At 44.7% G+C, this 22,436-nt stretch overlaps 1 protein-coding gene across 6 annotated transcripts in view; it reads right to left on the minus strand.

The window, feature by feature from the left end:
• SNX25 (sorting nexin 25) overlaps window positions 1–22,436 on the minus strand; it is a 143,078-nt gene that overhangs the window by 104,851 nt on the left and 15,791 nt on the right. For all 6 annotated transcript variants that reach the window (XR_012904267.2, XM_089777893.1, XM_075930317.2 and 3 more), the window contains exons 2-3: window positions 10,000–10,084; window positions 4,681–4,897 (exon numbers count right to left, since the gene is read on the minus strand). Coding sequence is in view for 5 of the 6 variants with exons in the window: in XM_089777893.1 (XP_089634019.1) it covers window positions 4,681–4,897; window positions 10,000–10,084 (302 nt within the window). In the remaining variant the exon portion in view is untranslated. The remainder of the gene's footprint in view (window positions 1–4,680; window positions 4,898–9,999; window positions 10,085–22,436) is intronic.

The raw sequence follows: 22,436 nt of genomic DNA on the forward strand, positions 1-22,436 counted from the left end.
TGCTAAGAGCTACATACTTACCTAAAACCTCATCAACAAGAGTGATCAGCTGCCTTAAGGGATTAATGTCATTAAATTATGACTCACGTTGGGCACATCTACACAGCAGGGCTAAAGCCAAAATGAACTACACAACTTCAGCTACGTCAACTGCATAGCTTAAGTCTGTGCGTCAGTTATTCCAAAATAACACTGCTGTGTAGACATGCTCCTTGTCAATCTAATAGCAAAAACCTGCAAAACTGTTTTACCAAAAACCAGCCCATCACTCACTATCCAATTCTGGAAAAAACTGTTTACTCTTAAATCAAAATACATAAAACTATAGATTAAAAGTGATGAGAGAATAAGTCAGTGTAAGAAGCTCACAATGCAGACTCACCTCCAATGCCACTAACAGAGATATTACACCTGGTCAAAGGGCACTGCTCTCATTAGGTCCATAAGTGGGTAAAGGGGAAACTATCTCCAATCCCAGTGTAACTTAGAATCTCACCTTACTCAGCCAAACTCTTACAATCTCAGACTGTTTCATTTCATCTAAAGGCATTTTTTCCTCTCCGACTTGGAAAATAAAGCAAATATTTTATATTATGAAAGACACAGAGAATAGTTTCCAAGAATTGGACTGCTTTTTGTTCTTTAGCAGGGCCAAAACTAAGATTATGCTACCACCAACAGATGGTGCCTACGCCAGACCCCTGAGAAAAAGTTTCAGTGATTTATTCACCACTCTATTCAGCTCATGATCCATCCATAATAAAATAGCGTGGCAGGCATTCAGCTTTTCTTTGCCTTACTTAAGCCAAAACCAGCCATTTGGATGAGATATTAAGGAAACAGACACATAGAAACAAACAAAACACAAGAAGAATTGAAGTTCACCAATTCCCATTCCCTGGTGTTACAAGAAATCTATCATGTAGAATATGCTCACCTCATCCTGTAATAGGCAACATCATGCTCAAAGCTCCAGAGAAAGAAGGAAAAAAATAATTATGCCTCAGCCAATATGCCTGGGGTAAAATTTCCTTTCCAATCTCAAATCTGGAAATCTGTTTACTAAATGCACATAAACAAGAACTCCCATGGTCAAAGTATCTAACCCCTTTCATACTCTGGGAGAACATGAAGGCTACATCTACATTGCAGTGCTATTTTGGGATGCAGGAGGTATCTCAAAATAGCTACTCCGCGTCATTTGAGCATGCCCATTATTTCAAAATATAATGGGCTTGCTAGTCCGACATCCAAGCTTCAAATAAGCTACAGTAAAACTCCAGTGATCCGGCACTCCTGATGGTCTGGCACCATCTGGAACCCGGAAGTGCTGGACAATTGGAGCTGCTCTGCCTCCAGCTTCTCCGCTTGGGGAAGCCTGGGGCAGAGCAGCTGGGGTGCTGTTGGGTTGGTCCCGCTGCACTGAGGGGCGCATCCCCCCCACTTCACCCCAGACCCCTCATAGCCCCCCCTTCCAATAGTCCGGCATATCTGATAATCTGTCACCCCCTGGGTCCTAAAGGTGCTGGATTATCGGAAGTTTACTGTATTTCAAAATTGACTCAAAATAACTATGCAATTTTCGTAGCTCAAATTGCATAGCTTATTTTGAGCTATGGGTGCAGTATAGACACACCCTAACAGACAAATAAACTATAGGAATTTTACAGGAGAAATTAAGAATGGCAGAGTCTCTTCCAGGTCTTGATACACCAATGTCACACTCCGGGGAAGTTGTAAAAGGGAAGAGCTTGTATTGCTCTTTCCAGCCCTTTACCAGTACTGCAGCATCTCAGAAAGCTCCAGATGGGACTAGAAGAATTAGCCATTCTAATTTATTTTATTAGCAATGGAAGGTGGAGAGGGATGAGTTTAAAATATGACCTGGAGTGAAGTGGGTGGGAAAACCCTATGAACCTCCCGCAGAAGAGATTACTGTCTTTAGACTCACAAAGGCGAGAATGCTTCTTTCCTTGCCAGACAGACTTCCTTCATGAGCAGAATGAGGAAGCCCCTAAACAGACATGCCAGGGGATAACATCCTCTCTAAAAATGGAACAAGATGTATTTCAAATGCTCTAGATCACTTACTGTACTCAAAGAATGAATCTCCCTTTGCTACCATAATATGTAATAAAATTACTTGGAGACAACACAATGCACAGGAGACATTTAAGAGAGTATCACAACAGGAAATTATTCCATAATTTGGCTCACCCAGATTAATGAGTTTCAATATCCCAGACAAAAGACAAAGCATCTAAATTTCAATCTAAATTTACCATAATTTCCAAATCTTAGACTCAGAGCCAAACTATCACTTAAGAGGTATCAATTCAACATACAGAGTTGTTCTCAGTTGTGTTGTTTGCTTTTTTAAAATTATAATGACCTGTGAGCTGAAAAGTTTTTTGTGGTACTTAAGGTTCAGATCAATAAGTGGGATGATTCAGACTGCGTAATGGAACCCACGGATATATGAGAGCAACACAGCAATCAAAACAGACCTGAACAATTAGATTAATTTAACAATCTCAGAATACTCCTAAAACCAAAAAGTATCTTCTAAGCATCAGTGTCGGGACCTTATATTTTGTGGCAAGAGTAATCAACCTTTAATCTTTTCATTTTTGGCATTTAGGAGTTTTTTTAATCTGCATGCAATGCTAATCTGTAAATTAAGAAATAATATTATCATTGCACAGTGGACTTTTGGCACAACCTTTACTTTACATTTGCATGTTAATGTGTCCCAGCCTCAGCAGGTATTCTCAATGATTAACTCAAAGCAAAACAAATGAAATGGAAAATAAACAAAGGACGAATTTTACAGTAAGCGAGAATAGTGAAAATACAAATGTCCTCATCCAAAAATAAAGATACAGTTGAAATGGACATAATTATAAACAGGAAATAAGGCATACAAAGCAAATGTTAGAATTTTATCATCTCATCAAAAGGAGGAAAGTACAGTTTTGATTATTTTTCCATCTTCAAATTGGAGGCTTTTTGTTAATCAATATTTGAAGTATTGTACTAACTAACAAACAGTAGTAAAAATATCTCCAACTTCTTTTTAACTGAACTAAAAGGAAAGGTATTCGGCATCTAACTTTTGCTTCTAGACATAGCTGACGTGCTGAAAAGTCACAGTGACAAACTACAATACCACGCTCAGAGAACATAGTCAGGAGCATCAGAAAGCCAAAAGATGTCTACTATTGTTGAGAAACAAGTAACACACAAATATATTGGAACTGAAATTAAAGGCTAACAAAGAATTGTATATGTGCCCCAATGCAGGCACATAAAGATCTCCTGTTTATTTGGTTTCTGTTAAGAAAAAAGACAAGAGAGAATTTGCATATCTTCTTCCAATCTCACTTTGGAAAGCAGAATTTTCAAAAATGAAAGTAGTCGGGATGTGGCTTTTTTGGCAATCCCTCCCTTTTTTCAAAAAGCCGTGTAAACCTCATTTTTTTAAGGAAAAAAAATTGTCAAAAAAAGGGGGAGTTGCCGAAAAAGCCGCGTCCCAACTACTTTCACTTTCGAAAGCGAGCTCGGAAGAAGATATGCAAATTCCCATGGAATTCCCATGGAATTTGCATATCCTCTTTTGAATCTTCCATGTAGTCTAGACGAGCCCTAACACTATCTGCTCAGGGAGGCAGGAAAAATGGTAACATGTGGAATGGTCACGGGCCAAAGAAATAAGTCTTTCCCCTGCAGCAATATCAGAAACAGCCATGTACATCATTGTAAGCAAAGAGCACAAATAAATATCACTGTGGGCAAAACAACCTGAAGGTCTCATTACACAAGCCAAAAAAAACTTCAATTAGAATAATTTAAGTTTATACTGTACATTCAGATAAGGAATACATATGCATATGGCCAGCTAAAAGTACTACTAGTCATCTTAAAGTATCAGATTGAGTGCAATCACAGTATTAAGAGGAGAAACGAATCTTTGTAGTCCGCAGGCACAGTATAAAGAGAGCTCTCTCAAAGAAAAGACTCATAATAGAAGAAAAACATGGACCAACAATTTGACTAACGGAACAACCTTGTTTTTTCAAGAGAAACTTCTCAGAGAGAAACCATGGGGCTTTGCTTCCTCATGTTAGGAGCACGGGGGGAGAAAGATGATTATGAAATAATACTTGCACTTTTCTGAGAAAGAGTGCACATCTTTCTGTTTTCATTTCCAAATCCTACTGCAGTCTCATGGCACCCTCAGAGATTATTCACTTACTGTCTTGCATGGTGAGCAAAGAACAGGACTAGAAATAGAGTGATGAAGTTGACCTATTTTAAAAAGACATAGAGGTGTTTTCCCTAAGTGACCAAAAGCATAGCAGGTGTCTCTCAAACACCAGTAAGGACTATGTATGTTACTTATATGCAGAGGTGAAAGTAACAAGATGCACCCTGGTATGCAGTTCTTGCAAGAACTGGCTGAGCTGCGGCAAAAGCCAACAGGAAGCTATATAAAGAGCTGGCAGAGACGTGGATTACAATAGAACAGCACCTGTAAGAAATCTTAAATTACTTTTCGTTGATGCTTATATGCTGCCTGTCGTTGCTGTTTCTTTCTCTCTCAATTGTGAACTCTTTAAATACTACTAAAATATTGGAGGAACAGGGAATGAGCATTGGTGAGGGTTTTTTTCTTTTTACCTGGCATTGGCTGCTTTAAGGTCACAGAAGTGCGTGAGTAAAGTTTTCACTACATCGTTGCAGACAACCTTAACTATATCAATGTGACTTAGCCTCTGTCGCAGCTGCTTGGCAATTTCCCAAAAATCTTCAGATAGCAGGTGGTACAGCTGTCCTTCATCTTTGCTGAGATGCCCATACCAGGACAGAATGTAATCTCTATAGCTGTAGTCAAACACTAAAAGAAGAAACAAAACAATGAATAGCAGCAGCTAATATGGAGAAAACACAAAAGGATAACACAAAAACAAGTTGCCTAGTTTCTACTTTGGGTTTTAAATACTCTCTCCAACGAAAAAAGAAAGAGTAACAATGCTATCCTAAAGAAATCTGATGCTGAGAGATTACCAGATTACCCCAAGTGGATTTGGTCAGACAAGTTACTGGTCAAACAGATACTTGCATCAAAAATATGATTATATGAACTAATAAATTATCTGCATCTCCAAAGTCTGCTGAGGACCGAAGCAATTTGTTCTTAATATTTACCTCTAAACAACCTTGATTTCAAAGACATGTAGAGGCAGCATTTTTTCCACCCCAAATGGAAGGACAGTGATATTAAACCACATTATAAGATCAAAGTAGTTTCAAAAAGGAAAGCACTATTAGAGAATTTTAAAGAGACACACCATAAACTTGGAGGAGAACGTAATTCCATAAATTTGGACTATAGTTATAAGTAATAGCTAAGATTATTATAAATGAAAGTAGTTACGGAAAAAATTTTATTTGTCAGTATTTTGTACGCAGGGGTGGGCAAAGGCCTCTCAGCAGTCCAGATCCAGCCCGCCTAGGACTTTGATCTGGTCTGCAAGGCAGTTCCAGGCCCCACCTCCTACCGTGTTGCCTTGGAGTGGGAGAGGGGAGCGAGCCCTTCTAACTGATTCTATTTAAAGGGCTTGCATCTCTTGCTCCCTAGCAACGTGCAAGAGGCACCAGGAGCTGTGAGCTCTTTTAAGTGCTTCTATTTAAAGGGCTGGTGCCTTCCCTGAACCTGTCAGGTAACAGCGTTGTCTAGCAGCCACAGGGGAACACGAGAGCCCTTTAAGTAGAAACAGCTGAAAGGGCATGCAGCTCCCCACACCTCTAGCACATTGCCAGAGACATGTGATCCCTTTCAACTGTTTCTATTTAAAGGGCTCTGGGTTCCCACGGCTGCTAGACAATGCTGCCTGACAAGTGCCGGGAAGGCACAAGCCCTTTAAATAGAAGCACTTAAAAGGGCTTGCATCTCTTTTTCCCTATCAACATGCTAGAGGCGTGGGGAGCTGCATGCCCTTTCAGCTGCCAATTTGACTAGATTGAAACATTTCAGGAGAAATCATCTTTTAGTAAAAATTTTATCAAAAATATCCAAGTGCTTTATTTTAATATCAGTCAAAACAAAGGTGTTTCATAAGATCACTTCAATATTTCCAAAACTACATTTTCTGGAAATTTTGTTTTACAAGAAACTTTTGACTTTTTTGTTCTGATTTGGGATGAAGGAAATTTTGAAATGCCAGAATTTCCCATTGCAAAGAATGTCAGAGTTTTAACCAGCTCTATTTAATAGGTTTTTCAATCTGAGCATTCTATTGTGATGGGCTCCCCACCAACGTGTCCCTGGAACTGGGATACCGCTGAGCCTTCTGACCCACAAATCTGGGTTCACATTGTGCTCCAGTGACAAATTGCACACATGTTCCCAGTCTGACACTTCCACAAGCATGCAAACAGGTAGGGATACGCCCAGCTGCAGTTACATGCAAGCTCTCTCCATGGACCAACAATAGAAAGGCTACAGTCAAGGCAACTCCCAGTTCCCTAGACACATACCCCTTCTAGAGTGTTTACCCAAAATTATACCATCTTCCATGAACAGCGAGCTCTTAAGCATAAGCTCATAAAGCTCACCCCTCAATGTGGTGAGGCATATGCAACAGCTTTTGCCCCTTGAGCTACGATTTCCACACACTTCACTACAAACTGCTTTAGATTAAAACATAAAATAAATGTCTTAACTACAAAAGAGAGATTCAGTTATTATAAGGGATAGCAAACAGATCAAAGCAGACTACCTAGCAAATAAACAAAACCACAACCTAAGCTTAATATACTAGATAAGGTGAGAATCTGCTATACATATCCAATCTAACTAATGGTATAGGCAAACTATTCTTAAAGGGAAAACTCCACTTGCTTTACAGTTTGGATTCCCCAGATCTTTCAAATACACACTAAAAATCCCTTTAGCCTGGGTCCAATACTTCTTCAAATTCAGTCTTTGTTTCTCAGGTGTTTCCAAGAGTCTTTTTGTGTGGTGAGTGAAGACTCAGACAATGCTTTATAGATCTTTCGCATATGAGACTCCTTTATTTCAAAACTTAGTTCCCAGACAGATTTGTGGAAAAATACTGACATCCCAAGATGGCATGTTGTCTAGGCACCTGTGCTTGCAGTGTTATAGCAGCAACTGCTTATAGACTAGCCAAAACACCCACAGGAAGGTCAAGTTATTCCATAGTCCATTGTTTTTGCTGATGGCAATCCGCCCAGTCTGGTTTCTTTATTGTTCAAAGAATCATAGAATCACAGAATACAAGAACAGGAAGGGACCTTGAAAAGTCATCAAGTCCAGTGCCCTGACCTCACGGAAGGATCAAGCACAGACTAGATCGACCCTGATAAATGTCTATCCAACCTGCTCTTAAGTATCTCCAGTGATGGAGACTCCACAACCTCCCTAGGCAATTTATTCTAGGGATATAATAGTATAGTTGACTAACTGATAAACAATAAGCAAAAGATTGTAGCTTAATGCTATAAACGTCACACGTTTTCTCCCCTCCACCCCTTTCCAGTAAATTTTTAGCAGGCTGGCCAGCAGCCCATCTCCATCCCAGCCTGGACTGGGTCCTGGACCTACGCCCACTGCAGCTCTGCATTTAAAGTGTATTAAGAGTCAAATGGGCAGGCAGCCCAACTCAGTTCTGGCTCATGCTGGGTCCAGGAGCTCAGACTGCTCCTCCCCGGACATGGGCTGCCCAGGGACAATAGAATAATTGACTAACTGATAAGAATTCATGAGGTTAATTGACTATTCTATTAACTGATATTTAACATCCCTAATTTATTCCAGTGTTTAACCACCCTAACTGTTAGGAATTTTTTCCTAATGTCCTCAGTGGCCAAGGAGAACAATCAAGTATTCTTGACTAGTATCTGGCCCATCAAATACAACAAAAATAAAATAAAAAACAGAAAGCAAGGAAGATATTACAGCGAAGACTGCCTAAAACACTGACTAAAGAGACTGACAGCAACAGTTGCTCAACGATGGAGGCCTACTGAAGACGGTGATTAAGAATGGTACTCTGTACATCTGGGCATCATTTGTGGTAATATAATGCAGTGGTCCTCAACCTTTTGAGGTTGTCGGGTGCCAGGGGGCGTGGCCGTTCGCCCGCTGGGCGCCAGGGGGCGGGAACACTTGAGCGCCCAAGGGCGTCCCCCCATAGCCGCATGCCCGGGGGCGGCCCCCCCCAATAGCCGCATGCCCGGGGCCCCCCCATAGCCACGTGCCCAGGGCCGGTGCCCCCTCCAAGGGCTGCGTGCCCGGGGCCGGCGCTCCCCCCCCCCGCAAGCGCCGCGCGCCCGGGGCCGGCGCTCCCCCCTGCAAGCGCCGCGCAACCGGGGCCGACGCTCCCCACAAGCGCCGCGCCATGTGCCCGGGGCCAGGCCAGCCCTGAGCACCTGGCGGGCACATGCAAATGCCCCTGCGGGCGCCATGTTGGGGACCACAGATATAATGGGATCTTGACTAAGTAGGGCAATTTCAGATGCACAAGCACATATTTTCATGGTACAGATTAGACCTCCCTGATCTGGCACCATTAGGACTGGTCCCAAATGAGAGAATTTGCCAGACCAGGGGAGATCTCCTGCCACAAGGCCCCAAACCTATCGCCTGTTGCTGGCAGGCAGCCCCAGCAGGCACCCGGCCTCACCTTCTCTCCCAGCCTGGCTGGACTACTTGCTTAGATGTTGCTTGTTCTCTGGGCAGCACAGGCTTCAGCTCCTGCCACAGGGCTCTGCCCTACACTCCCGGGGGGGAACTGCCATGGGGCTCTAGCCATGGCCCCACACTCCAGGGGCTACTGCACAGCTCCGGCCCCAGCTCTGTGCTTTAAGGCTATCAGGGGATTTGGCCCCATGCTGCCATGGGGCTCCAACTCCAGCCCCATGCTCCTGGGGACTGCCGTGGTGCCCTGGCCTGCGCTCCAGAGGGTTGCCAGAAGACTCTGTCCCCGTGCTGTCATGGGGCTCCGGCTTCAGCCCTGGCTGAAGATGATCTTGATATTAACTCAAGACCCTATCATTCTAATTTCCTTAAGAACCTTTTCCAAATCACAATTTTTCCCCTTTCAATTTTCAACAATTTTTATGACTCAATTTATAGTAATAACATTTGTACAGAAAAAACACCTAAAACCTAATACATAGGCAGCTGTTAATCAGTATTATTTTTGAGCTACAGAGCACAATCCTCTGGGCATTACAGTGAAGTGAAAAAGTATTCATCTGATCAAATCCCAAAGGTTCCATGGCAGAGTTTGTTATATATGTGAGAGAGAGAGAGAGAGAGAGAGAGAGAGAGAGAGAGACACACACACACACAAAAATTCTGAGGAATATGAAGAGAAAGCATGAGCATAATAGGTCTTGGTAGTTCATAAGAACTTCCTGAAGAAAAAACTACAACTGCTGCTTACAAATGCACTTAAAATTTGAAGTTTGTGTATAGAGGCAGGTAGCAAACAACATCAGCACTAGTAGAGATCATTAAAAGTTATAACAGCTAGTTTAACAACATTAGAGAAGAGCTCTGTGTAAACTTGAAAGCTTGTCTCTCTCATCATTAGAAGTTGGTCCAATAAAAGATACCTGTTCAAAATAACTACATTTGAGTTTTTCTTTGTATTTTACAATGAAGAGATGCCCGTTATTGTGAAACCTTTACATTATGCAACTTACTATGTTTATAGAATTATTACATCTTGTGAAGATATAATTCCTTCCACCATTATTTTAATCTAGGACAAAATGTGTTGCATCTGAAGAATTTTGAGTCATATTTGGATATGTTTACACACTGTTGAGTAGCATGTCACTTTGCAAGTAGTCTCCTAAAATGTAAATGGATTACTTTTGAAAGTAACTGTTTTGCAAGTAACTGTTCTCCAATATGAGCAGAGATTTACAATCTACCCATACATATTCTCAATTAGGACTCACCTTCTTTCAAAGCTTTATCCATATTATGAGAAATGACCACCCTCCGAGACTGAAGAGATTCATGTGCACTTGCAGACAAGTGACTCTGAAATAAAAGAACACATAGTACTAAAGACAGAAGAAGAAACTTGCTGCTCCCCAGCTCCAGCTATTCAGCTTTTCAGGTAAAATCATCTACTTTTTATACAACACTACAGCTATCTAAATTATTAAAACAAATCAATGACATGTTCCTATAAGGTTGATGTGAGCACTTACTGTAAGAATTTTAGGACACATTCGGGGTATAAATCCTCTGCTTTAAAATAATTCTATTTAGTTGCTAAAAGGAATCATCTCCCATTTACAGCCCCTATCAGGGCTGTTCCCCACTCTGACACTCTGAGTATAGAAGGAGGGCACCTGCAAGAGACCTTAAAAATACCTTGCCTCTATAGTCTTCTGCTTAAAAACTCCCCAACGTCATAGATCCCCCTAGTCTTGGGAGGTAGCTGCCACCACTGTGGCTGTGTCCAGACTCAGGGGTTTTTTCGGGAAAAGTAGCCTTTTCCCGAAAAAACTTCCCCTGCGTCCAGACTCAAGCCGCGCTCTTTCGAAATTAATTCGAAAGAACGCGGCTTTTCTTTCGATGGCGGTAAACCTTAATTTACGAGGAAGAATGCCTTCTTTCGAAAGTTCCTCTTTCGAAAGAAGGCGTTCTTCAATGTAAATAGGGCTTCTTCGAAAGAGAGCATCCAGACTCACTGGATGCTTTCTTTCGAAAAAGCAAGCCGCTTTTTCGAAATTTCTCTGTGCAGTCTAGACGCTCTCTTTCGAAAGAGGCTCTTTCGAAAGAGCCTCTTTCGAAAGAGGCTTGCAGTCTAGACATAGCCCAAGTGACATAAAAGAAACCCCTTTCTTCCTGAACCCAGGAAGAAAAGCACTTGGACTTCTTCCAGAGGGGTACCCTACAACTCTTTTATCACAAGAGAGCTTGGGGGGGAAAAAAGAGAAAACAAACTGCAGTCTCTGATAACTGACCTCTCAGTCTAGGCAGACACACAGAGACCTCCTGTTTCTCTTCAGGACACAAGAATCAAATCATCACCTTAAAAAAGGTGATTTTATTAACAAAACAAAAAGATATACTTGATAAAGCATACCTGGTTGTTAAGTGTTACACAGCAATTAAGAAAATAATACATCAAAAACACAAAGAACCATAGCTCTTTGGGCTATAGCTGAAATGGTGAGTGGGGGAGGGAAGGCATGGATTCACACAGAGAAGTTTAACCAAACAGGCAAAACAAAGAAAAATACCCTAATTGCGACTAAATACACATTTTCCTTTATTTACTCATGATCCCTTTGTCGTTCAGTCTAGGGATTTAAGCAACTAGTTGACTATCCAGTAAGTATGTGCTTATTATATACTCAATTACTGATAGGGTTGCCAGGTGTCCGGTATTCACCCAGACAGTCTGGTATTTTCACCTCCTGTCCAGTAAAAAAAAAAAAAAAAAAAAAAAAAATCAGAAAATACCTAAGATGTCCAGTATTTTCTGATCTTTTTCCCCAGCCAGAAGGCGAAAATGCCAGGCACCTGGCAACCCTACAAACACTCAGCACCTGGCCTCCCCTCCAACCCCCCTGGCCCTCAACACCCCCAGCCCCCCCAACTCCAGACCCCAAGCTTACATGGTTCCACAAGGCTGCAGGCAAAAAGACCAAGGGGAAGCAATGACTCCCCTGGGTCTTAGTGCTCAACCACTCCCCTGTTCCTATCCCTGCACTCACTCTTAGGCTACATCTAGACTATATGGCTCTGTCGACGGAGCCATGTAAAATAGTTTATTCGGCATAGTCAAAGGAAGCCTTTGTCGACTGCTCCGGTAAACCTCATTTCACGAGGCATACCAGAGCGGCTGACAAAGGCTTCCTTTGTCGACCGTGCCACGTCTAGACTGCCGTGCTGTGCCAGATCAGCTGATCGTCGGGACAGAGTGGTGGCCATTTTTATTTTAATGAAGCAGGGATTATTTAAATTCCTGCTTCTTTGACTATGCCGAATAAACGTCGACGGAGCCATGTAGTCTAGACATAGCCTTAAAGGGGATATGCCGTTTTAATGATGTTTTATTTTAATTTTTTTTTTTTTTTTTTTTTTTTTGCTCAACAACATTGGTCTCCCCCCACCTTTTTTTTTTTTTTTTTTTCCTAAAGAGAATTTTTTCCCGGTGTTTTCTTTTTTTGGGGGGGGGGGGGGGGGGGGGGGGGGATTTGGTATTTTTGTTTCAACCATCTGGAAACCGTAATTACTGACTCGACTAGTTGCTTTCTCCTGCCCCTTGGTGCCTCTATCAGAGAGAGGTATCAAAGGGGGGAGCTGGAGCCAGTGCAGGGGAGAGTCGGCTTAAAAGCTGGTTTACCCTCCTCACGGAGATGATGCTGGGGGGGAGGAGGCAGAGGAGTAGCAGGGGACTGGGTGCGAGTTGGGAATCAGCTGATTCCCGGCTTCCACCCAGTCCCCCTTCTCCCCCCACCCGCTGTGCTTGTGCTTTTTAAATGTATTAAGACAGCTAATTCCTGACTTACGCCCAGTCTCCCACCCCCCACTGTGCTTCAGCCTTTTAAACGTATTAAAAGCCCGATGGCTCTTAATACATTTAAAAGGCAGAGCTGCAGTGGGGTTCACTCCCGAGGCTGGGAGCTAACTTCGCTGTGGCTTTGCAGTCCTCCCCTCCCCCCACAATCAACTAATTGACTAATCGATGGATATTCCATCAACTAATCAATTAGCTGATTAAACGCCATTTAACATCCCTAGTTCAGTCCACTTCCATGCCCTGAATTCCTTGGAGGCCTGGTAGTCCTTCCTGGGTTTAAATCATTCTGTCGCCCAACTTCTGGCTTAACTCCCACACGAAGAGAGCAGGCAATGTATCTATATACTAAGGTTGTTAAATATCAACTAACCGAGCAATCAAATAGTCAATGCACTTTGCATCAACTGTTCGATTAGTCAATAGGGTGAAAGCGCTATGTGGAGCCTGGGATCAGCTATGGACTCCAGCTGATCCTGGGCTCCACATGGTGCTGCCTCTTTGAAATGCTGGGTGCAGCCCGATGCCAGGTTTCTCACGGCGTTTCAACGTGGCAGCACCACATGGAACCCGGAGTAGCAGGGGAGTCCCCAGCTGATCACAGGCTCCATGGGTATTGACACTTTGAAATGCCACAGTGACCCGGATGCCATTCTCCCCGCAGCATTTCAAAGCAGCAGTGCTGCACAAAGTGCGGGATCAGCAGAGGACTCCCTCGCTGACCCCAGGCTCCATGCAGCACTACCACTTTGAATCGCTGGGTGAAGCCTAACACTGGGCTCCCCACAGCATTTCAAAGCAGCAGCACCATGTGCAGCCCAGGATCAGTAGGGGAATCCCCAGCTGATCCTGGGCTCCATGCGGCACTGCCGCTTTGAAATGCCACAGCTCCCAACAGCGTTTCAAAGTGGCAGCGCCACACGGAGCCCCAGGTTTGGCCTCGGGCTCCACATGGTGCTGCTGCTTTGAAGTACCCTTTTTTCCCCCCTCCCCTTGCTGCCTCTTTCTGACAGAGGCACCGGGGGGGGGGCGGGGACGCCAAAGGATCAATGCCCACAAAACAGATATTAGACAGGATCACAAAGAAAAAACAGTTTCTTGTCATTTCAACCAGAAAGGACACTGTCTCAATGACCTAATCACCTGCATCCTACTCCAGAAGACTTTCAAATCTGCACTTGAAAGGGAATCCTCTGAACTGTCATTCATGCTAAAATTCGACACTCACCGCGGGGGGCTCAACAAAGACACCAACTACCTTACCCATTACAAAGATAGCTTCCCCAATTATCACCTCTAATACCATTAGCTCACAGACATCTACCTTTCCCCACCTCGAATATCATTAACTCACAGACATTTACCTTCCTTCCCCCCTCCCCTGCATCCCCCTTCTGTTCTAAAATGTGATTTGTCCTTTTCATATGTGTTCATTTTTTTTAATTGTATCCTTTGGTATATATGGTTGCGACTATTTTCTTCCACTATTTGATTTGAGGAAGTGGGTCTGGCCCACGAAAGCTCATCATCTAATAAACCATCTTGTTAGTCTTTAAAGTGCTACATTGTCCTGTATTTTGTTTAAAATAAATGGTCCTGCAGCACTTTAGAGACTAACAAAAATGTAGATAATATCATGAAGTGGGTTGTGCCGTCGGAAGCTCATGATACTATCCACTTTTGTGTTTTGCCTGTAAGGTGCTGTAGGACCATTCATTGTTTCTGAAATTTTTTCAGACTAATTATATTTACTTAAGTTCACAGATCTGTCAATAAGAGAGAATTTGTGCATGGATGTGAGGCAGTTGTAAGTTATTCCAGGACCACTTATAAATACAGAAAGGAGCTCAGTCCCTTGATGAATATGTGCTATTCATAACTATTAAAGTTATTGAAGGAGGTGGGAAAAATGTGCTAAAATCTTTCCGCTAAATCTGGGGAGAAGTCTCCCTAACAGATGAAACGTTAGAATTTATATCTGCCAAAACTGCAACCCTGATTTTTTTTTTTTTTAAGAGTAGTGGCTCAGTGCAATTTGGTGCAATTGATACACTATCTTTTTATTATGATACATGTACAGTGCCTAACTCAGTACACTTCTAATAGGTTCCAATCCCCAGAGACTTTACATGTTACCATTAAAGCAATAATTATAAATCATACGCACAATCAGTGAATTAACCTTATACAATTTTACCGAGTTCTTTCATATGAATGTCTCCTAGCACTTAAAAGCTAAAGTAATAAACAAGTAAAGTGTTCCACTAATCTGGAATGCCACATGCAAGAAAGGGGACTTCTTTCTCCTCAAGCAGAAAGAATAGTTTTGGACAGCTGAGGGTTTTCTAGACATTCTTCTGAGCCTGAAAAATACTAACAAGAATATTTTTAAGGTTCTGGCTTGTTAGTTTGGGACAATTTGTCTCATACAGCAAATGTACAATGATTTCTGTGCCTTACAGGAGGGAAATAAAATTATGCACAATCACTCAATTTAAAAAGAAATGGAGAGTCAGATGCACAAGAATTCCACTTAGATTTCTAAGGAAATTTAATAGTGATATTTTAAAGGGTCCTGGAAACAAGGCATTCAAGTCTACTTAAGGATCATAATACAATTATTAAAGCACACAGTGTGGATATATTGTATGGAGGCTGCACAGCACATTTAATTTTCTGAGAAATGCTGCAGTAACACCATAATCCATGTAGGTGGTCATAGACAGTTCAGCAAAGTGACAAAAGAATCTATGTGGAAGGTCACAGACAGTGCAGCAGTATCTCAATTTAAGAGCAAACAACTCCAGCCTGGCAGGGAGTCAATGAGAAAAGAGGCTGACCAAATTTTAGTTCATCTGTTCTAAAATGGTAATCTCAGTGGTAAAAGATCCCTATTATATATAAATATTCACATTCATGTATGAGGAAGAAACGCTTTTTTAAATGAACCCATGAGTAGGGTTGCCAGATGGTTTCAGAAAAAATACCGAACAACAACAACAAAAACATGCCAGGAAAAAGTTTGTTGAGGAGAAAAAAAAAAACCCACACAGCAGCCCCTTTAAAAACCGTGTGGTGAGGCTTTTGGGCCCTAAGAGGCTGTCAGCGGCCACCAGCCATCTTCCCTCCTTGCGCCAGGCTGGACAGTTCCCGGTAAGCATTAGGGTTGCCGGGCTGCCTCCGTATTGAGCCGGACAGCCCGGGATTTTCGCCTCCTGGCCAGGAAAAAAAATCGGAAAGTACCAGACATTTTAGGTGTCCGGTATTTTCTGAATTTTTTTTTACCAGACAGGAGGTGAAAACAACAGACTGTCCGGTTTAATACCAGACACCTGGCAATCCTACTGAAAATTTTTGAATATGCAACTCCCACTTCAGCTCTAACAGAGCTGGCAGAGTTGGGTGTGTTAGTGTAGACCAGGAGTAGGCAAAAGGGCCTCCGTGGGTCGGATTTGCCCCCAAGCGGATTGATCCGGCCCCCGGAGACCCTGCCGCTACCCTGTCCCCAGGCCAATAAGGACCTGGGGCTAGGGGAGTGCACGAAGCTTCCTCCCACCCTGTGAGCAGCACGCAGAGCTTTGAAGCAGGAGTGCGCAAAGTTTCTTCCACCCTCCCCCGCATCCTGCAAGGAGTGCACGGCACTTCAAAGTGCTTTTCACTTGCGCAAAGTGGGAGCAGGTCGAGGGAAGCTTCGCACAGCTCCCCCGCCCCCAGGCCAATCAGGGCTTGGGGGCAGGGGAGCACATGACATCTCCTCCCACCCTGCGAGCAGTGCGTGGCACTTGGAAGTGACATGTGCTCCCCGCAGTGTGGGGGTAGGGTGGGAGGAGGCTTCGCATGCTCCTCCCTCCCCCAGGCCAATCAGGGCCTGGGGGTGGGGGAGTGTGTGAAGCCTCTTCCTGCCGTGCCAGGGGCATGGGCGCCTAGTGGGAAGGGGAGGGAAAGGGATTCCCCCACCTCCAGACTAATTATGGTCTGGGAGTGAGGAAGCCCAGAAGCATTCTGGCCCCACCCCTGCCGGATTGGCTGCACTGTTTTCATGTAGATCAGTGATATGTCCTTTGTATCTGAAAACAACAAAGAAAATAATTAAGTCCTTTCTAGTCTGAACTTTATAATCAGAACTTTTTTTTCTGTGAAAGTTGGACACAGACATACTGGCAGGAATAGCAGACAGTGTAGGAGAAATTCTTAAGTCCTACCTAGATGAAAGAAGCTGCAGTGTTTGATAACCCAATGCCCCTTTACCTCCTGTTTCCCTTGCCTCAAAACAGCATTGCACTAAATTGTCCCAGTGGCATGGCCAGTCAACTGTTCAATACTCATTGTGGCAAAGTGTGGCACATGTTTACTTTTACAGAACTCTGAAGCTGTCTCTGCATTAAGGATTTTCTGAAAATCTCCCATTGTTCCTCTAGAATTGGTGTAAGTCTATCTGTGTTAGCAATGATGGGAAAATTGATTATAGGCTGGCTGCTGGCATCTTTACCATAGAATCATAGAGCTGGAAGAGACCTCATAAGGTCATCAAGTCCAGCCCCCTGGTCTAGGCAGGACCAATCCCAACTAAATCAACCCGGCCAGGGCTTTGTCAAGCCGAGACTTAAACACCTCTAGGGATGGAGACTCCACTACTTCCCTAGGTAACCCATTCCAGTGCTTCACCACTCTCCTAGTGAAATAGTTTTTCCTAATATCCAACCAAGACCTCTCCCACCACAACTTGAGACCATTGCTCCTTGTTCTGCCATCTGTCACTACTGAGAACAGCCTCTCTCCATCCTCTTTGGAACCTCCCTTCAGGAAGTTGAAGGCTGCTATCAAATCCCCCCTCACCCTTCGCTTCTGCAGACTAAACAGACCCAACTCCCTCAGCCTCTCCTCATAAGTCATATGCTCCAGCCCCCTAATCATTTTGGTTGCCCTCCGCTGGACCCTCTCCAATGCGTCCGCATCCTTTTTGTAGTGGGGGTCCCAGAACTGGACACAATACTCCAGATGTGGCCTCACCAAAGCCAAATAAAGGGGAATAATGACATCTCTGGATCTGCTGGCAATGCTCCTCCTAATGCAACCTAATATGCCATTAGCCTTCTTGTCTACAAGGGCACACTGTTGACTCATATCCAGCGTCTCATCCACTGTAACCCCCAGGTCCTTTTCTGCAGAACTACTACTTAACTGGTTGGTCCCCAGCTTGTAACTATGCTTGGGATTCTTCCATCCCAAGTGCAGGACTCTGCACTTGTCCTTGTTGAACCTCATCAGATTTCTTGTGGCCCAATCCTCCAATTTGTCTAAGTCATTCTGGACCCTATCTCTGCCCTCAAGCATATCTACCTCTCCCCCTAGCTTAGTGTCATCCGCAAACTTGCTGAGGGTGCAATCCATCCCCTCATCCAGGTCATTAATGAAGATATTGAACAAAACCGGTCCTAGAACTGAACCTTGGGGAACTCTGCTAGAAACCAACTGCCATCCTGACATCGAGCCGTTGATCACTACCTGCTGGTCCCGGCCTTCAAGCCAGATTTCTATCCATCTTACTGTCCATTTATCCAATTCACATTCCCTTAACTTGCTGGTAAGAATATTGTGGGAGATCGTATCAAAAGCCTTGCTAAAGTCAAGGTATTTCACATCCACTGACTTTCCCACATCCACAGAGCCAGTTACCTCATCATAGAAGCTAATCAGATTGGACAGGCACGACTTTCCCTTTGTGAATCCATGCTCATTATTCCTAATCACTTTCCTCTCTTCCAAGTGCTTCAAAATGGATTCCTTAAGGATCCCTTCCATGATTTTTCCAGGAACCGAGGTAAGTCTGACCAGCCTATAGTTCCCTGGATCATCCTTTTTCCCTTTTTTGAAGATGGGCACTACATTTGCCTTTTTCCAATCATCCGGGATTTCTCCCGACCTCCACGACTTTTCAAAGATAATGGCCAAAGGCTCTTCAATGACATTTGCCAACTCCCTCAGTACCCTCGGATGCATTAAGGCCGGACCCATGAATTTGTGTACATTTAGCTTTTCTAAATAGTTCCTAACCTGTTCTTTACCCACCAACGGCTGTCCATCTTCATCCCATCTTGCGTCACTTAGCGCATTAGTCTGGGAGCTGATCTTGTCCGGGAAGACAGACGCAAAGAAAGCATTGAGTACTTCAGCTTTCCCCACATCATCTCTCACTAGGTTACCTCCTTCATCCAGTAGGGGCCCCACACTCTCTCTGATCACCTTCTTCTTGTTAACATGCCTGTAGAAACCTTTCTTGTTATCCTTCACATCCTTAGCCAGTTGCAATTCCATTTGCGCTTTCGCCTTCCTGATAATCCTCCATCATTCTCGAGCTATACATTTAAACCCCTCCCTGGTCATTTGTCCAAGTTTCCACTTTTTGTAAGCTTCCTTTTTGTGCTTAAGTTCACCAAGGATTTCCCCTGTAAGCCAATCCGGTCTCCTACCACGTTTGCCTCTCTTGCTACGCGTCAGGATGGTTTCTTTCTGTGCCTTTAATAAGGCTTCTTTAAAATACTGCCAGCTGTCCTGGACTCCTTTCCCCTTCATGTTAGCATCCCAGGGGATTCTGCCCATCAGGTCTCTGAGGGAGTCAAAATCTGCTTTTTTGAAGTCCAAAGTGTGTATTTTACTACTCTCTTTTCTTCCTTTGGTCTGGACCCTGAAATCTACCATTTTGTGATCACTGTTTCCCAGGTTGTCACCCACCTCTACTTCCCCTATTAGTTCCTCCCTGTTTGTGAGCAGAAGGTCAAGCTGTGCACGGCCCCTGGTCGGATCCTTCAGCACTTGTGTCAAGAAGTTATCCCCAACATTCTCCAAAAACTTCCTGGATTGCCTGTGTACTGCCGTATTGGTTTCCCAACAGATGTCAGGGTGATTAAAGTCCCCCACGAGAACCAGGGCCTGCGATCGGGAAGCTTCTCTCAGTTGTCCGAAGAAAGCCTCATCTACCTCAGCCACCTGATTCGGTGGCCTGTAGCAGACACCAACCACAACATCACTGCTGTTGTTTGCTCCTTTAAACTTAACCCATAGACTCTAAACAGGTTTTTCTCCCTCTTTATACTGGAGTTCAGAGCAATCGTAGTGCTCTCTTACATATAGTGCAACTCCTCCTTCTTCTTTTCTCCCCTGCCTGTTCTTCCTGAATAGTCTATACCCTTCCATGACAGCGCTCCAGTCATGTGAGTCATCCCACCAAGTCTCTGTTATCCCAATTAAATCATATTTCTTGGAATGGGCCAGGGCCTCCAGTTCTTCCTGTTTGTTGCCCAGGCTTCTCGCATTAGTGTACAAACACCTCAGGTAACCAGTTGCTCTCCCTATCTTCTCCATTCGATTTAGGAGTCCTCCTTTCTTGCTCGTTCCTCTCTGCATTTCTTCCGGGTATCCGACTTTCCCACTCCCCTCGGGGTTTTGGTCACCGTCCCACAACGGACCTAGTTTAAAGCCCTCCTCATTAGGCTTGCAAGCCTGCCCTCAAAGATGCTCCTTCCTCTCTTTGTTAGGTGGATCACATCTCTTCCTAACAATGCTTGTGCCCGGAACAGAGTCCCATGGTCAAAGCCCTTTCTGCGACACCACCTGCGCAACCACGCATTTGTGTCCTCAATTAGACCATTACGTAATCCGACCGAGTAGCCTGTCTACACGAGGGGAGGGCAATAATTTTTAGCCGGGGGCCACTTCTGTCTTCCGGGGGGAAGAAGGGTGCAGTGCTGGTCGCCATTTTCCCCCCGACTCAGTGTACATGTGGTGGGAGCAGCAGCATTTAAAGGGGCTGTGCTTTTTTGGTCAACCAGAATTTTCCCAGGTGTTGCACCAGGAAAAAGGTTGCACACCACTGCTCTAAGGTGCTACAGGATCATTGTTATTATTTAAGTGTTTTTAGTTATAGACTAACATGGTTACCCCTCTGAGACCTTGGAATACATGTCTTATCATCCTTTCTAACAGACAGATGCATGTTTCAAAGATCTTGAAAGTAAGGTTTCATCCTACAGAACAGCTAGCATCACAACTAGGACTTGCTGCTTCTGACTCATAAGAGCCAGAACTCTACAATATAGCAAAGATCTGGCCTTAATGCAATATAGTTTACCATGTATTAATTAGTAACACAGGATTTTTAAAAAATCATTAAGGTTAGTTTTAGATATCTGCAGCATTCAAAAAAATCTGTTAAAAGAATCTTTTTCTTTCTTAATTTAAGCCATTAACAAGGGGGAGCAATAATTTTTGATGGGGGGGGCCACTCCAAGAATTTGGTAAGTGGTTGAGGGCCGCCCTCTTCCATTATATTCATGGAAGAGGTAGAGTGTCTGGGATGGAGGTTGGGTGCAGAAGGGAGCTTGGGGTACCGGATTAGGGTGTGAAATCTGGGAGGGAGTTTGGTTGAAGGAGGGGATCATGACCTGAGACAACCGACTGGGGTGAGGAAGGTGTGCAATCCCTGGGAGGACATTGTGACCTGGAGCAGGAGTACAGGACGGGGTGCGGGGATCTGGGCTGTGACCATGGATCGTGGATTGGGGTGCAACGTCTGAGAGGGATTTGTGACCTGAGGAGGGGCTACAGTGTCTGGGAAGGAGTATGGGGGCTGGAGCAGGGGTGCGGAAAGTTTGGATTACATGGGGTAGGAGGGCAAAAGGCAGGCAGAGGGGTGGGGAAGGATGGGAGGGACTGGGGTGCTAGCAGGTTCCTTAGTCAGGGTCCCTGCCTTCCAGCCCCTGTATGTGCTCAGGGGAGCTGCAGGAGCCATGTTTATTGCTCTGAACTGAATGCTATGAGCCTGGGGGATGAGGGACACTTCACATGCTGACTGTCCTGCAAACAGGCAGCTGCTATTGGTCAAAACTAGCCAATGGGAGCTAGTGGGAGTGGGAGCAGCATGAGAAGCCTGTCTCCCCTCCCTCCAGGCTCTCAGCATTCAGAAACACACACATGGCCCTGCACCCAGATTTCCTGAGTGCCAAGCAGGTGTGGGACAGGCAGAGGCTCTCACAGCCAGATCCAGCCCACAGATAATCTTTTGCCCAGCTCTGGGATAGAGGCTAGAGCCAGATTCTCCATATATAGCAAGCTGCTCCTCTTAGAGGGTAGATGAGTGCCCCTCCTGCTCCTTCCCCAGCCCACCAGCTGAGCTCCCTGCCTGTGTGGGGAGCTCAAACTCTGCACAGGGCTCAAAAAATGAATGCACACCCACACAGGTGCACAGTTTACAGCAGGGGTGGACAAGATACCTTTTGCGGGCTGGATTAGGCCCACCAAGCCACACAGATCCAGCCCACAGATGCTCCTTCCAGGACTCTCAGGCATGCAGCAACCATTGTTTGAAATGCAAGGCTGCTCCGTGTGACTCTCTACTCCGGAGGGAGGGAGAGGCTTCACGTGATCTTCCTACCCCCAGCCCAATCCTCAGCTCCTACTGGCCAGAAAAAGCCAGGCAATCGGAGCTGAGAGATTAGCCTGGGGGATGGAGGCAAGCCTCTTCCCATCCCAGAGCTGAGAGCCACGTGGAGGAAGCAGGCTGCATTTTCAATGCTCTGGAGCTGCAGCAGGCAGATAGCCTGGCCTGCCTTGGGGGTGCTGCAGGCCAGGGGATGCTTAGGTAAGCAACTCCCAGACAGAGCCTGCCTCTGGCACCCCTGCCCCTCCTGCACTCCAACTCCCTCCCCCAAGTCACCTTCCAAACGCTCTGCGCACACACCCTCTCCCCAGGTCATAACTCCCTCCCAGACACTGTGCCTCCTTTTACACTCCTCCCCCAAACCAGAATCCTTTCCTCCACCCCCACTCCCCGAACCCTACAGCCCCATCTCCTCACCC

Source organism: Pelodiscus sinensis, chromosome 4 (genome assembly GCF_052426305.1).
Source record: "Pelodiscus sinensis isolate ZL-2025 chromosome 4, ASM5242630v1, whole genome shotgun sequence".
Taxonomy (NCBI): Eukaryota; Metazoa; Chordata; order Testudines; family Trionychidae; genus Pelodiscus; species Pelodiscus sinensis.